This window comes from Pongo abelii, chromosome 3 (genome assembly GCF_028885655.2).
Source record: "Pongo abelii isolate AG06213 chromosome 3, NHGRI_mPonAbe1-v2.0_pri, whole genome shotgun sequence".
NCBI classification, from domain to species: Eukaryota; Metazoa; Chordata; class Mammalia; order Primates; family Hominidae; genus Pongo; species Pongo abelii.
In genome coordinates, this window is record NC_071988.2 from 2352492 (window position 1) to 2367050 (window position 14559).

The 14559-nt window shown below is 48.6% G+C and overlaps 1 protein-coding gene and 1 pseudogene across 2 annotated transcripts in view; one reads left to right on the plus strand and one right to left on the minus strand.

Annotated features, from left to right (window-relative positions):
• ZFYVE28 (zinc finger FYVE-type containing 28) overlaps window positions 1-14559 on the minus strand; it is a 150758-nt gene that overhangs the window by 51895 nt on the left and 84304 nt on the right. The window contains exons 6-7 of one of the 2 annotated variants that reach the window (XM_054554913.2): window positions 14468-14557; window positions 6952-8333 (exon numbers count right to left, since the gene is read on the minus strand). In XM_054554913.2, coding sequence (XP_054410888.1) covers window position 8333; window positions 14468-14557 — 91 coding nt within the window. In that variant the 3' untranslated portion in view covers window positions 6952-8332. Of the gene's footprint in view, window positions 1-6951; window positions 8334-14467; window positions 14558-14559 lie in introns of those variants that run through there. The other variant, XM_054554911.2, reaches the window with a different exon arrangement.
• On the plus strand, window positions 3559-4261 carry LOC112133157 (transcription factor Spi-C-like; annotated as a pseudogene).

Consider the following 14559-nt stretch of genomic DNA (forward strand, 5'->3'; position numbering starts at 1 on the left):
AGCGCCACTGTCCCAGCACGGCCGCCACCTCATGCTTTGCCGTGTGTGATTGCATCATAAATACGTTTAGAAAAAAGCAGTGAGAATTATTACCCAGACTTCATCCTCTTTTGCAGGTGATTAGCTTGTGTTCATTGGAGGGGTCATAAAGTACTCAGAAAAGTGTATCTGCACACATCAGTGCTGCAATCAGATAATTGGCCTCAAGGTTTGTTACCAAAATCTACCTTCTTGCAAGTAATAAAAACTGGATTTGTGGTTAAATTTATCTGCAGAGCCTTATGAGAACTGGACCTGGAACCATCTTCTCCAAAAGCAAAACCAGCTGGAGGTGTGAGCTGAGGCCTGCACGTTTTCCCTTCCTGCAGCCTGGCCAATGCTCCACCACGCCACGAGACCAAAGCAGCCTCCCCTCATCCCCCACACAGGACCCACCTCCCTTGTGGTGCCCACCATGCCCCGAGAAGCTCCCCTCCCCAGGACTGGGGCCCCATATGGCTGAGGCTGGCTTTCCTCACTGTCCCTACCCCAGAGTCCGGCTCAAAGCCTGCTGAAGGACAAGCTTCCCAGATGCCACCTCCGGTGGCCCCCACTCCTCTCCATGCACCGTCCAGCCCTGCCCAGCTCCGAGTGTGCCTTGATCATCCATGTCTCAGCCTGTCTCTCCTTGAGGGCACCCATCCCAGAGGACCTTCTCTGGGCGCCATCTCCTGGGTCTCCTGGGACCAGACCATGTCTCAGGTGCCTGGGGAGTGTCCACCCATGAATTCGTCCCCTGTCCCTCATCATATTCTTCCTCATCAGAGCACAGACAAGGGCCATGTGGGACTGTCTGTGTACATGGAGCACCACTGGCCTGTCTCTTTCAGTAGACGTGACATCAGGGTCAGGTCCAGCCAACACTGAGTCCCTGGCAGCTCAGGGACAGTCTCCTTGTCTAACACGCCCAGCTCAGTGAGAAAGGCTGATAAACAGAATTGAACAAAGGGAATGTTTTTCCCTAAAAACCTTTGGGTTTCATGTGCAAAAAGAAAGATTTGAAAGTCACAGGAAAAGTATGTGCAGTGCTGCCTCCAGGGTCCCTGTGGAGTGGCCAGCTCAGCTGGGCAGGGGGCTGTATCCTGACCACCTGTGGGTGAGGGGACAGCACAGCCAGCCTTCCATTCTGCTTGGTCTCCTTTGTAGCTCTTACATGAGCTGCCTGTCCTGATTAAATGACAGTATTCAGGGGACAATTACCCAAATAGAGCCTTAACTTTATGGGTGAATAAGGCAGTCTCAGGACAAAGGCAGAGGGAAACAGAGCAGGGAAGGGGGCAGCCCTGACTCCAGCGGCCAAGCCTCAGGGAAGCCATCCCTAAACCCAGTAGAGCTCCCTCCCCTGCTGGGTGTAGGACTCAGCCTTGCAATGACCCGTGTACCCAACATCTGCCCCTCTGGAAACCTCGCTTCTGCCTGCGCCGGGCAGCAGCATGGCCGAGGGAGGACCCAGCTGCCCCCATGGCAGTCAGCAGGTGTGGGGGACAAGGCCCGCCCATGAGAGCTGCTGGCCCAGGACCTCAGAAAATAACTCGTTCATCAGGAGGCTCAGACCCCGAGGCTGCTGCGCCACCTCCTCCTAGGAGCCTGCAGGGACCCAAGGACCCCCTGGGCTGTATCCCCGCATCCAGTTGTGTGTTGTCTTTCGCGTGGTGGACACAGGGCCGTGCACTCCACAGTGGCTGAGCAGGTGCCAGAACTACAGAGAGAAGGCCCGTGGGACAGGAGATCAGGCCCAGGTGCTGAAGTAACGGGGTGTGGGGGCCAGAGGTGGGGAGAGGTGGGGAGCAGCCCTCAGGCGGCTGCCTGAGACTCAGCATCTGTCTCTGCACCTGGCCTGGCACTTGCAGGAATCTGGCTGAAGGGGCTCAGAATGAGGCCTGGGAATGAGCTATTGCCGGAAACGGTGAGTCCGATGCAGCCACTGCCCATGGCTACAGCCCGACAGGCCACCCAGGCCTGTGTCCCTGCTGCCATGAGCAGGGGTAAGCAGCACCCACCGGTGAGCCTGGCAGGCTGGATCCAGGGGTCTCGGTGTGGTCAGGGGTGTGGGGGCACCATAAGGGGCTCAGCCCAGGTCCAGCTAAGGTGAGCAGGAGAGAGGATGCCCCGCACAGTGGAGAAAGCTGGGTCCTGCTGGAAGCGGGGGTGGCCAGTCTTCCCTTTTCTTTTTTCAAATAAATTCATATAACAACTGTTTTAAAGGGTACAATTCTGAGGCATTTTCTGCATTCACGGTGCTGTGCACCCATCACCTCTCTAGTTTCAAAAGGTTTTTATCACCCCAGAAAACACCCTTTTAATAATCACCACTGACTTCCTCGCCTCAGCCACTGGCAATCCCTCATCTGCTTTCTGTCTCTATGAATTGGCCTATTCTGGGTGTTTCATATAAATGGAATCACATAGTATGTGACCTTTGTGACCGGTTTTCACCTTGCACCACGTTTTCAAGGCTCACCATGCTGTGGCACGTGGCGAATATTCCCGCGCGTACATTTCTTCATTCATCCATGGGTGGACGTTTGGATTGTTTCTGCCTTTGGACTATTATGAATAATGCTGCCATAAACATTCATGTAGAAGTTTGTTCACGGACATATGTTTTCATTTCTCTTGGGTATATGCCTAGAAGGGTATATGGTATGACCATATGGATCATATAATTCTATGTTTAACTTTTTAAGGAACCACCAACTGTTTTCCGTAGCAGCTGCGGCATTTTACACTCCTGCCAGCAATCCAAGGGTTCTGACTTCTCTACGCTCTCCCCATGTAATCTTCTCCATTTTTTTGATTACAGCCATCCTGGTGGGTGTGAAGTGGCATCTCATCATGGTTTTGATTTGCATTTCCTTAGTAACCGACGATGTGGAGCATCTTTTCATGTGCCTGTTGGCCATGTGTATATCTTCTTGGAAGAAATGTCTATTCAAGTCTTTCCTGATTTTTAAATTGGGTTGTTTGTCGATTTGTTGTTGAGTTGTAGGGGTTCTTTATATGTTCTGGACATTAAATCTTCATCAGATATATGATTTGCAAATATTCTTTAGGTTGTCTTTTCATTTTCTTTATAATGTCCTTTGATGCATCACAATTTTTAATTTTGATGAAGTCCAGTTTCTCTTTTTATCTTTTTGTGGCGGTGCTTTTGATGTCAAATCCATTGCAAAATCTGAGAACAGGAAGATTTACCCTCTGTATCAAAGTTCTCTAGAGAAACAGAACAAGAGAGAAATATTTATTTTAAGGAATTGTTTCATACAATTGTGGGAGCTGGCAAGTCCAAATTCTGCTGGACACCCGAAGAAGAGTTGACATGGCAGCTCCAATCCAAGGAGTCTGGAAGCCGGATTCCCCCTTACTTGGGGATCTCAGTCTATTTCTCTCAGGGCCTTCCATTAATTGGATAAGGCCCACCCACACCACGGAGGGTCATCAGCTGTACTCAGAATCTACTGATTTAAATGTTAATCTCATCTTTAAAATACCTCACAGCAGGGTGGTGCTGATGTGCGTTTCAGAGGACAGGGAAGGTTATATCCACATTGTACAGTGGATGCTACAGTGGACACGGACGGGTAGAATCATCCATTCAATGAAGCATGACTTGTGTTGAACAAGACAAGCTGGCTGAATCATTTGAAGGTGCTTTTGAGGTACTGAGGTAACATTCAACTGATCTTCAGTCCTCCCCAGATGACAAAAATTACCTGGCTTTCATCAGCCACTGTCCTCATGTCAGAGGAAATTCCATCTGCTAAGGAGTGTTGCCCACAGAGGAACCTGCAGTAGCAGGAAGAAGCTCTGACCGTTTTAATACCTTCACGAATCCCCACGTAATGCCAAGATGGCGTCTTGTATCCAGGAGTAGATAAAACCAAAGACATCTTTCCGTTTGTATTGAAAAATAAAGAAAAACTTTAGGGAAAACCCTTAGGGAGAAAGAAAAGTCAACCGGAACCCCATGACTTACTCAGAAAATTGCCAGGGCCCTGAGGAATTACGGAAGAACTGGAGAAATCACCAAAATCCAGAGGAAGCTGACTTACCAATTTACCAAGGCCATCCTCCAAAGACTCTATCTTATTTATTGGGGAAAGCAATCTTCTACTCACAGTATGTTCAGCCTGATCAAGAATATCTTAGTTTAAATAACTAGAATGCAAATTATAACTATACATGTGCCAATTACCATGAGCTAAGTCACCCTGATTGCTAAATATACTCTGACGTTTCATGGTTTCCTGGCATCAGAAATCCCTACAAGCTTCAGGATTTTTCTCTTAAAGCAAATGCTGAAGAGAAAAAAAAAATTAACTTTATTATTGCTATCTTTTATCAAATAGCATAGAATCTATACTAACTTGGTGGGAAATCCTGCCAATGAACAAATTTATTGTTGCAAATGACCAAGTCCTATGTGAATGTACAGACTAAATGGCCTTGCTCTTACTATTCTCTATTCAACCACTTTCTTCCAGATTCGTACTGCCAGTACAGGTAACTAATAATGATTCAAACATTTTTCTGTCATATACTCAGGTGAAAAATCACTCTAACCTGTATCTGCTGGCTTTACAAAAAGTCATTTACAAAAAACAATTGCATATGATAAAAGCGTTTGTGCAAAAATACATTCATGCCTTCAAAAACTTCAGTGGAAATGTATATTCAGTTCCCTTCTCACATTTTTTCCTTTTCCCCTTGTCTTTAAGTCTTTTTTATTTTATTTTATTTTATTTTATTTTATTTTATTTTATTTTATTTTTTGCTTTTAAGAGACAGAGTCTCATTCCATTGCCCAGACTATAATTCAATGGCGTGATCATAGCTTACTGCAAACTTGAACCCCTGGGCTCAAGTAATCCTCTCACCTTAGCCTCCCAAGTGGCTGGGACTACAGGCACACACCACCACACCTGGATTTTTGCCGTTGGGATGAGGTTTCACTATGTTGCCTAAGCCGGACACAAACTCCTGGCCTCAAGCAATCCTCTTGCCTCAGCATCCCAAAGTGTTAGCATTACAGGCATGAGCTACCATGCCCAGTCTCTTACCCATTTTTTTTTATTGTTTTCTTGCTGTTGAATTTTTTGAGTTCTTTATATATGTTGGATATTAACCCATCAGACGTATGAATTGTAAATATTTTCTCCCAGTCCATAGGTTGTCTTTGCACCCTGTTGTTTCTTTTGCTGTGCAGAAGCTTTTCAGTTTGATGTAATCCAATTTACCTATATTTGCTTCTGTTACCTGTACTTTGGGGCCAAATCCAAAAAGTCACTACCCAGACTAATGTTGTGTAGTCTTTCCCCTATGTTTTCTTCTAGTAGTTTTAGAGTTTCTGGTCTTATATTTAGCCCTTTAATCCATTTTGAGTTGATTTTTTATATGGTGTGAGATAAGGCTCTAGCTTCATTCTTTGATGTGAAAATTCAGATTTCCCAACACCATTTATTGAAGAGGCTGTCCTTGTCTTCTTGGCACCTTTGCTGAAAATTAGTTGGGTTCATTTCTGGGCTCTTTATTCTGTTCCACTGGTATTTGTGTCCTGTTGTTTTGTTTTTGCCAATTCCAAGCTGTTTTAAAATTACTATAGCTTTGTAGTACAGTTTAAAATCAGGTAGTGTGATATCTCCAGCTTTATTGCCTTGGCTATTCGTGGGTTTTTATGGTTCTTTATGAATTTTAGGACTTTTTTCTCTTTCCATAAATAAAATGATGTTGGGCTTTTGAAAGGGATTACATTAAACATGTAGATTTATTTGGGTAGTATGGACATTTTAACAATACTAATTCTTCCAATCCATGAACATGGAATATCTTTAATTTGTCTTCTTGAATTGATTTCATTGATGTTTTATAGTTTTCAGTGTACAGATTTTTCACCTCTGTGATAAAAATTATTCCTTAGTATCTTTTTTTTGTAGCTATTGTAAATGAGATTATTCTCTTGATTTCTTTTTTCAGATAGTGTATTGTTAGTGTATAAAAATGCTACTAATTTTCGTGTGTTGATTTTGTGTCCTGGAACTTTACTATATTCATTATTAGTCCTAACAGTTTTTTGGTGGAGTCTGTAGGGTTTTCCACGTATAAGATAAGGTTGCCAGCTGGGTGCAGTGACTCACGCCTATAATCCCAGCACTTTGGGAGTCCGAGGCAGGTGGATCACCAGATCAGGAGTTCAAGACCAGCCTGGCCAATATGGTGAAACCCCGTCTCCACTAAAAATACAAAAATTAGCTGGGTAGGGTGGCGCGTGCCTGTAGTCCCAGCTGCTCAGGAGGCTGAGGCAGAAGAATCGCTTGAACCCAGTAGGTGGACATTGTAGTGAGCTGAGATCATGCCACTGCACTCCAGCCTGGGTGACAAAGCAAGACTCCATCTCAAATATATATATTTATATATATTTAAGAAGTGAACCTGTTACTGTTTGCTGGCAACTTTATTTTATATATATATATATGTATGTGTATATATATATATATAAAATAAAGTTGCCAGCAAACAGTAACAGTTTCACTTCTTTTCCTATTTGGATGCCTTTTCCTTCTGTCTCTTGCCTAATTGCTTTGGCAAGGACTTCCAATACTATATTTAATAGAATTGGCAAGAGTAGGCATCCTTGCCTTGTTCCTTATCTTAGAGGAAAGCTTTTCAATTTTTCACCATTGAGTATAATGTTAGCTGTGGGCTTCTCATTAAATATGGCCTTTATTGTGTTAAGGCACATTCTTTCTTTTTTTTGTTTTACATTTTCACTCAATGGTGCCCTTGAAGGGATACATTCCTTCTACATCTAATTTGCTGAGTTTTCATCATAAAAGGATGTTGAATTTTATCAAATGCTTTTCCTGCATCTAATGAGATGATCATATGGTTTTTTTCATTCTATTAATGTGATGTATCACAATTATCGATTTGTGTATATTGAACCATCCTTGCATTTCAGGGATAAAAACATTTCTCAAAAGAAGACATACAAATGACCAACATCACTAGTCATTAGAGAAAAGCAAACTAAAGCCACAGTGAGATATCATTTCTCATTTGTCTGAATATCTTTTATCAAGAAGATGAAAGTGTTACCAAGGATGTGGAGAAAAGGGAACCCTTGCACACCATTGGTAGGAATGTAAATTGGTACAGCCATTATCGAAAACAGTATAGAGGTTCCTCAAAAAAACTACAAACATAATTACCATATGATCCAGCAATCCCAATTCTGGGTATTTACCCCAAACACCTGAAATCAGTTTGTTGAAGGGATTTCTGTAGTCTCATGTTCATTGCAGCATTATTCACAATAGCTAAGATATGAAATCAACCTAAGTGTTTAACAGACGAATAAAGAAAATGTGGTATATATACACACAATAGAATACTATTCAGCCTTAAAAACAAAAGAGATTCTGATATTTGTGAAAAATTGGATGGAATTTTAGAACATTATGCTAAGTGAAATAAGTAAGGTCCAGAAAGACAAATACCATATGTTCTCACTTACATGTGGAATCTCAAACAATTGAACTTATAGAATCAGAGAGCACAACAGTGGTTATAGAGGCTGGGGGTGTGGGGAATGGCCAAAGAGTATAAAATCTCAGACTAGAAGAATTTTTTTTCTTTTTTTGAGTTCTTTGCACATCATGGTGAATACAGTTAATAATAGAGTCTTGTACATTTCCAAATTGTAAGAAAGTAAATTTAAAATGTTCTCATTCAAAAAATGTTAAATATTTGAGGTGATGGATATGTTAACCAGCTTGATTTAATTATTCCACACTGCATTCATAGATTATAACACAACTTTGCACTCTATAAATCTGCACAATTATAAATTGCCAGTTTATCATTATAAAAAGAAAAAAAATACCTTCACAGCAACATTCAGACTGGTATTTTACCAAATATCTGGGTAATGTGGCCTACCCAAGATGACACATGAAGTTAACCATCGCAGGATCCAACTTTGTTCTTTTGCACGTGGTTATCCAGTTGCCCCAGGAACATTCATTGAAGAGACTGTTCTTTCCTTATTGAAAGATCTTGGCCCCCTTGTCAATAATCAGTTCACCACAGATGTTTGGGTTTATTTATGGCCTCTCAATTTTATTCCATTGGTCTATGCATCTATCTTTATGCCAGTACCATAAGGTTTTGACTTGTAGTAAGTTTTGAAATCAGGATGTATGAATCTTCCAACTTTGTCTTTGTTTTTCAATATTATTTTGGCTACTTAGGGCCCATTGCAGTTCCATATGAATTTTGGAACACCTTTTCCATTTCTGCAAAACAAAAAGGCCAATGGAGTTTTGACAGCAATTGCACTGAGTCTGTAGATCACTTTATGGAGTATTGCCATTCTAATTATATTAAGTCTTCCCATCCATAAACATGGAATGTCTTTCTCTTTAATTATGTCTTTAATTTTTTCAGCAACGTTTTTTAGTTTTCAGCATCCATGTCTTTCACCTTCTTGATTAAATTTATTCCTAGGAATTTTACTCTTTTGAATGTTATCACAAATTTCTTATTTAAAATAACACCTAATAGCCAATGGAATATTATTCAGCCTTAAAAAGGAAGGAAATTCTGACACATGCTAAAACATGGAGGAAGCTTGAAAACATTATGTGAAGTGAAATAAGACAGTCACAAAAGGGTAAATCCTATATATTAGGTTGGTGCAAAAGTAATTGCAATTTTTGCCATTAAAACCCTAAGAAAGGGTCAAAATGGCAAATTTTGTTATGTATATTTTACCACAATAAAGAAGAATGTTTATTGCTTTAATTTCTGTTTACAAAAGTTTTACCTATCAATGTTAAGAAACTCTGTAAAATAGAGACATACTATTTGATAACAATTTTTGTACTTAATACACTGGGGATGTTTTTGCATAGCATTAGGAGATTTTTCTCCATCATTATTTAAACAGCTAGAGTATTGTTTTTAACCAATCCCTTAATTCTGGATATCCATCCCTTCTCAAATTTTTATGATTACAAGTAATACTTCAGGGATAATCTTTGTGGATATATATTTGTGCCCCATCAGATCAATGCAATAAAATTCTGCAGAAGTCCACCATGCTATGACATGCCAGGCACTCAGGGTGCATCTGTGAATAAGAGTTATGGTCTAGTGGGGGAGACATAAAAATAACAGAAATCCCATTTATATGAATAACGCAATAGCCAAATCTATAGAAACAGAAAATAGATTTGTGGTTCCCTAGGGTTAAGGGGCAGGATGAAGGATAATAGGGGGTGGAGGTGACCACTCAGGAGTAAGAGACATCTTTGTGAGTAATGAAAATGTTATGAAATTTGTGGTGATGGCTGCACAGTTCTGAATGTACCAAAAACGACTGTGCACTGTAGATGGGTGAGTCATAGGGTAATGAATTTTATCTCAATAACATGGAAAAATAAATAACAGAGTAAGTCACGCAACATGCTGTTGGGAGAGGGCTTGGGTGAGCAGTGCAGTGGTGGGGACATTGCAGAGGGAGGGACAGCAGGGAGGAGGGGACAGTGCAGAGGAGGGGACAGCATGGAGGAGGGGACATCATAGAGGAGGGGACAGCACAGAGGAGGAGACAGTGCAGAGGAGGAGACAGCATGGAGGAGGGAACATCATGGAAAAGGGGACAGTGCGGCAGTAGGGATAGGACAGCCAAGGGGACCCTGGAGCGAAGGGGACAGCGTGGTAGAGACCCAGGGCAGCAGGTGCGTGGGGACTGGAGAGAGAGGCCGGGTGTGGGCGCAGTGCAGGCAGATCACGGTGGGAGCTCTGGCAAGGGTCTGAGCAGGGCTGAGGTGACACCTTGTTTTGACACAGGTGGATGGGTGAGGGCCCCTGAAGAGGATCCGGCAACCATCCCGCAGGCCATGTGGGCGGTGGCTCTTGGACATGTTCTGGGATGGGCTGGAAGGAGGGGCTGGGGAGGGAGGGAGGGGTAGATTCTGGGATGGGCTGGAAGGAGGGGCTGGGGAGGAAGGGAGGGAGGGGTAGAGGAGAGGGGCCTGGGCTCTGCAAGCACAGCTGTGAGTGTAGACAGGCGAAGCAGCAGCGACGGGGGCAGGCAGGTCTGTGCTGATGGGGACTGGGAAGTGACCACTGGGTCTAGAGGTTTTATTTCATTTCTTCCTTTAAAGGAACTGTTTTAAGGCTGGGGCTGGGCACGGTAGCTCACACCTGTAATCCTAGCACTTTAGGAGGCCAAGGCAGGCAGATTGCTAGAGCCCAGGAACTCGAGACCAGCCTGGACAACATAGCAAGACCCTGTCTCTACTTTTTTTAATTAAAAAAAATTAAAAGTTTAAAAAAAAAAAAAGAAACTGTTTTAACATAAATCCCCAAAAGTAAAACCAGTTTGTCGAAGAGTCTGAGCCTCGTGGAGACACTCTCCCCAGGACACTCGTCTCCACCGGCAGGAGGGACTGACTGGATGCAGGTCTTAGGGAGGGGACAGGCTGAGGGGTGCAGGGCAAGTGGGGCCCCTCCCCTATGGCTCAGAGCAAGTCCCCACGGGGGTGACCCCCAGTTTTGTCCTCACTGCCTGGTAAGGCCAGACCCCGCCAGGCTGAGGACATCCTAAACAGGGGGCAGGGTCCCACCCACCCCTCCCCTCCACCTCCCCCTGCCAACCTGAAGGCCTCAGTTTACCACTGCCTCTGCCCCAGGCAGGCCTCCTCTGCCGGCCACAGAACTAGAGTTTTCTGCTTTCTTGTGTCACAAGTGAACAGCAGGCTCTGACCCTCGGCTTGGCTTGGTTCTGCCGCCTCCAGCTGTTGACCCCCAGCGGTGCCTTCGCCACTGGGAGCCCTTCAGAGGGGGGCGGGAGCCTGGCCCGCAGCTCGTGCTTGGTAAATGTCGCATCACTGTTCTGTGACACTGTGTACTGGAGAAGGGACTGGGGCTCCCGGGCAGCAGCGGAGTCACGGGCAGGGGCCACAGAGGAGCTCCACCCTCAGCTCCTGCCCCGCTCAGCGCCCCTGCCTCCCCTCTGCTCTCAGTGTTCCCTGGGGGTCACCTGGGGTGGGAGGTCCCGGGATACCCACTTCACAGAGGCAGGATCCTGTGAGGATGTGGGCTCAGGAATGCAGGCTATAGGGGTCTTCATTTCTGCAGAAGTTCCTGCGGCCCCTGGTCCTTGCTCGAGCCCTGGACATGCCCCTGAGCACACACCACGTGCGCCAACGTCCCCTGCCTGCCACCTGCATGGCTCCCACCTCTGGGCCGGCTGCCCTGGGGAGCCTCTCCCTCATGCTTCCAGCTCCTGTCCACCCCATGGGGTCCCTGCACTGAGTCCCCCTTCCAGCATCCAGAACATTCCACAGCACTGTGGGTCAGCCCATCTGTCCATCTCCCTGGTACAAGCACAGGGTGAGGTATGCAGTAGGCACTCAATACTCGCTTGCTGAGTGAACACAAGAAGGAGCAGGTTCTGGGCCCCACCCCGGGCAGCTGTGGCCTCTGCCTGTCCGGCTCAAAGCTGTCGCTGTGGATGACAAGGAACAAGACCAGGAGCTGCTGGTGGTGCGGGGCTGCAGGGCCCCAGTGAGCAGCCCACAGGGGCGGCCTTAGGAACAGCTGCCCACTCAGCACTCACCCGCCCTGCTCGAGGCTCGCTGCACAGAGGGTTGCAGTGGCAGCCTGGTGCACCCCACGGTTCCTCATATCCACAGCCCGGCTCCGCGACTAGATGCCTGCCTCTGGGGGGCTCACAGCTGGCCACCCCCCTGGACAGGCCTGCTCCCTGGACTCCGGCTTTGGGCTCCTATGCCCGCTCGCCCTTCCTCCCTCCTTCAATCCAAGCCCCCTTCACCTCCTGAGGGTCCCTCACTCCCTTTCCAGGCTCTCCCTCTGTCCTGAGCCCGAAGGGACCCCACGCCAGTGCCTCCAGGAGGGGACCCGCGGGACAAAGCCTCTGCCAACAGAAGCCCCAGCCTCCCTCCCCCACCTCCCTCCCTTGGCCTCCCCCCACAGCACTGGCCTCGCCTGCTGCCCTTCCCTGACCCCCTACAATCCCCCACCTCCCTCCCCGAGCTGCCCCCTCACCTCCCCCACCGAGCTGCCCCCCCACCTCCCCCCACCTCCCTCCTCTGGCCTCCCCCAATCCCCGCCTCCCCTTGCCTCCCAGGATGAGAGCCTAGGACAGAAAGAGGAGCAAAGGTTTGGCCACCAGCAGGTGGACTGAGGTCGGCAAGCAGGACACAGATGATACTGGTTGGGGGAAGTGGCTGCTGTTCTGCGGTCGCCTGTACTCGGGCAAACATGGGCAGCAGACTCAGTGTGAAAGTCCAGAAACACAGTGTGCCTGGGGTGCGGCCTGCGGTTCGGAAGGTCACCTGGGGTCACCTGCACACGCCAGGCCCAACCTTTAAGAGGAAGTCCAGCCAGGGCCCCACTGGCGCGTTGACACGGGCATGAGTGGGCGGGTGGCTTGGTGCCACACCTCAAAGCACTCGCGGAGAACTTTTTACAAGGATAGCAGAGCTGTTCATTTGCTGTGAGTGCCCTTGGGACAAGGAGACACCTGTACCTGAGGGAAAGGCTCACAGCGCCCTGTGCCCTGGCGGAAACAAGGCCGGCTCGCAGGATCTTTGCTGTTCTGTTTTTTAAACAAAGAGAAGAATAAGGACCAAAACTGCCTGTCATTTTCTTCAAGTGAGTTTGGCTACAGAGAGACACTTGTCTAGAAAAGAAAAACAATGTCACCAAATCCTGTGGCCCATGGGAAGGGGCGCTCTGTGCTCCAGGGTGGCCTCTCCCCGCCAGGACACTTCCCTCCAAGCCACCTTGTTGCTGGCCACTGGGGACACCCCGCCCTCCAGCCCTGAGGTCTTCAGGTGAAAGGAAGTTCCCTGACTCTAACGGTAGGAGGATTTCCGAGCCTCCTTCTGAGCCTCCCTCTGGCGCGATGTGAGGCTCACTCTCTCTGGTTTGCTAACTTTGTGAAAGACGCAACCTCTGTGAGGACAGGGGAAGGACAGCGCAGGAAACAGGCCAGGCCCTGAGCTATTGGAGGGGACTCTGGGGAGCCAGGGCCCGGCAGATAGAGACCACACTGGAGCCCTCCCTGAGGAGGTGGCACCCAGGACCTAGGGGAGTGGGCGACCTGGCCCAGGGGAGTCCAGACTGGCCCCGGCAGCAGCCCCCATTGCTCCCCACTCCAACAAGGGGTGTTCGGCGCATCCCGGGGTTAAGCACCTCTGTCCCCTGCAGCCCCTGCTGCCGGCCCCAGCCCACTGCACTGCCCCCGCCCTGCACGCTCCCACCTCTGCACCACCATTCCCCACGGGAGGGGTATCCATGCTCAACCCCAGTGCACTGCCACGTGTGCCTGTGCCCCGGGGTCCCCTGGGGGTCCTCAGCACGGCCTCAGTGAGGTCTCTCCACGGCCTGAGCCTGGACCAGTCCTGGCCTCTGTACCCACCCCCCACTCGCTGACCACTTCACTGACATCCACATCTCCACGGGCATCTCTCTCAAGGGCTCCCCTCCCCTGCGCTGCCCAGTCCCACACCTGCTGGCTGCTGCCCACTGGACCCTCCCCGCCCCGCCAGCTGCAAGCTCCGCTAAGCTGTCTGTGGCCCACTCACTCCTCCGCACCCGTGACCACCCGCCTGGCAGGGGCACGGGGAATCCCCGTCTGGAGTCAGGGTGAGGCTGAGCAGCGTGGGCCAAGCCCCAGAACCCCTGGGCTCTGATCTTGGCCCCAAGCAGCTCAGAGACACTGAGCAGGTGACCCCGCACATCCTGTCTCGGTGAATTTCAGGCCTGAGCTTCCATGTGCTGTGTTCACGTCCTCGAGCCCCACAGGACCCTACAGGCTGCTTTGAGTTCCCTGCTCTCCCAGACGGGTCCGCTGGCAGGAAAGGCTCCACACAGGTATTCCCGTCAGCCAGACCAACTGCCCCCACCTGCCCTTCAACCCAATGTGCTTCACCTCCCTGCCAGCCCCCAAATTATTCAAACAAGCCAATCACATCCTCCTGAGGGACCCGGGGGGCAGCTCGTCCTCTTGTTACCACCAAGTCTGCCTCCCACAGCCCCTGCGTGGCCACTCTGTTCCGAGCACGACCCTGTGTGACCCTCATGGTCTCCTGTGACTGACGAGCTCACCTGCGGATCTCACCTGCCCAGTGGCAGGTGGCAGGTGTTAGGCCACCTTGCCCTATCTAGGGTGACAGAGCCTCCCTCACCAGCAAGGTGAACAGAGGGCACTCAGGACACGTGGTCCCTGGTCTGCTGAGGGCCGACAGCAGGCCTGCCTGTCACTGATCGGGACAGCTGAGCGGCCACTGTGCGGAGGAGACGCCATGGACCAGCACCCACCCGGGACCTGGCACCGTCAGCCCTGCCCGTCCCGCAGGTTTCTGCAGAGGGCCTGGGCACAGGAGGCACTCACCACACGATGGCCAGCCTGGGGATGCTGAACATGAGGGCCGGCTCGTAGTCATCAATCATGTCCTGGGTCAGGTACCCGAAGTCCAGGGCCCT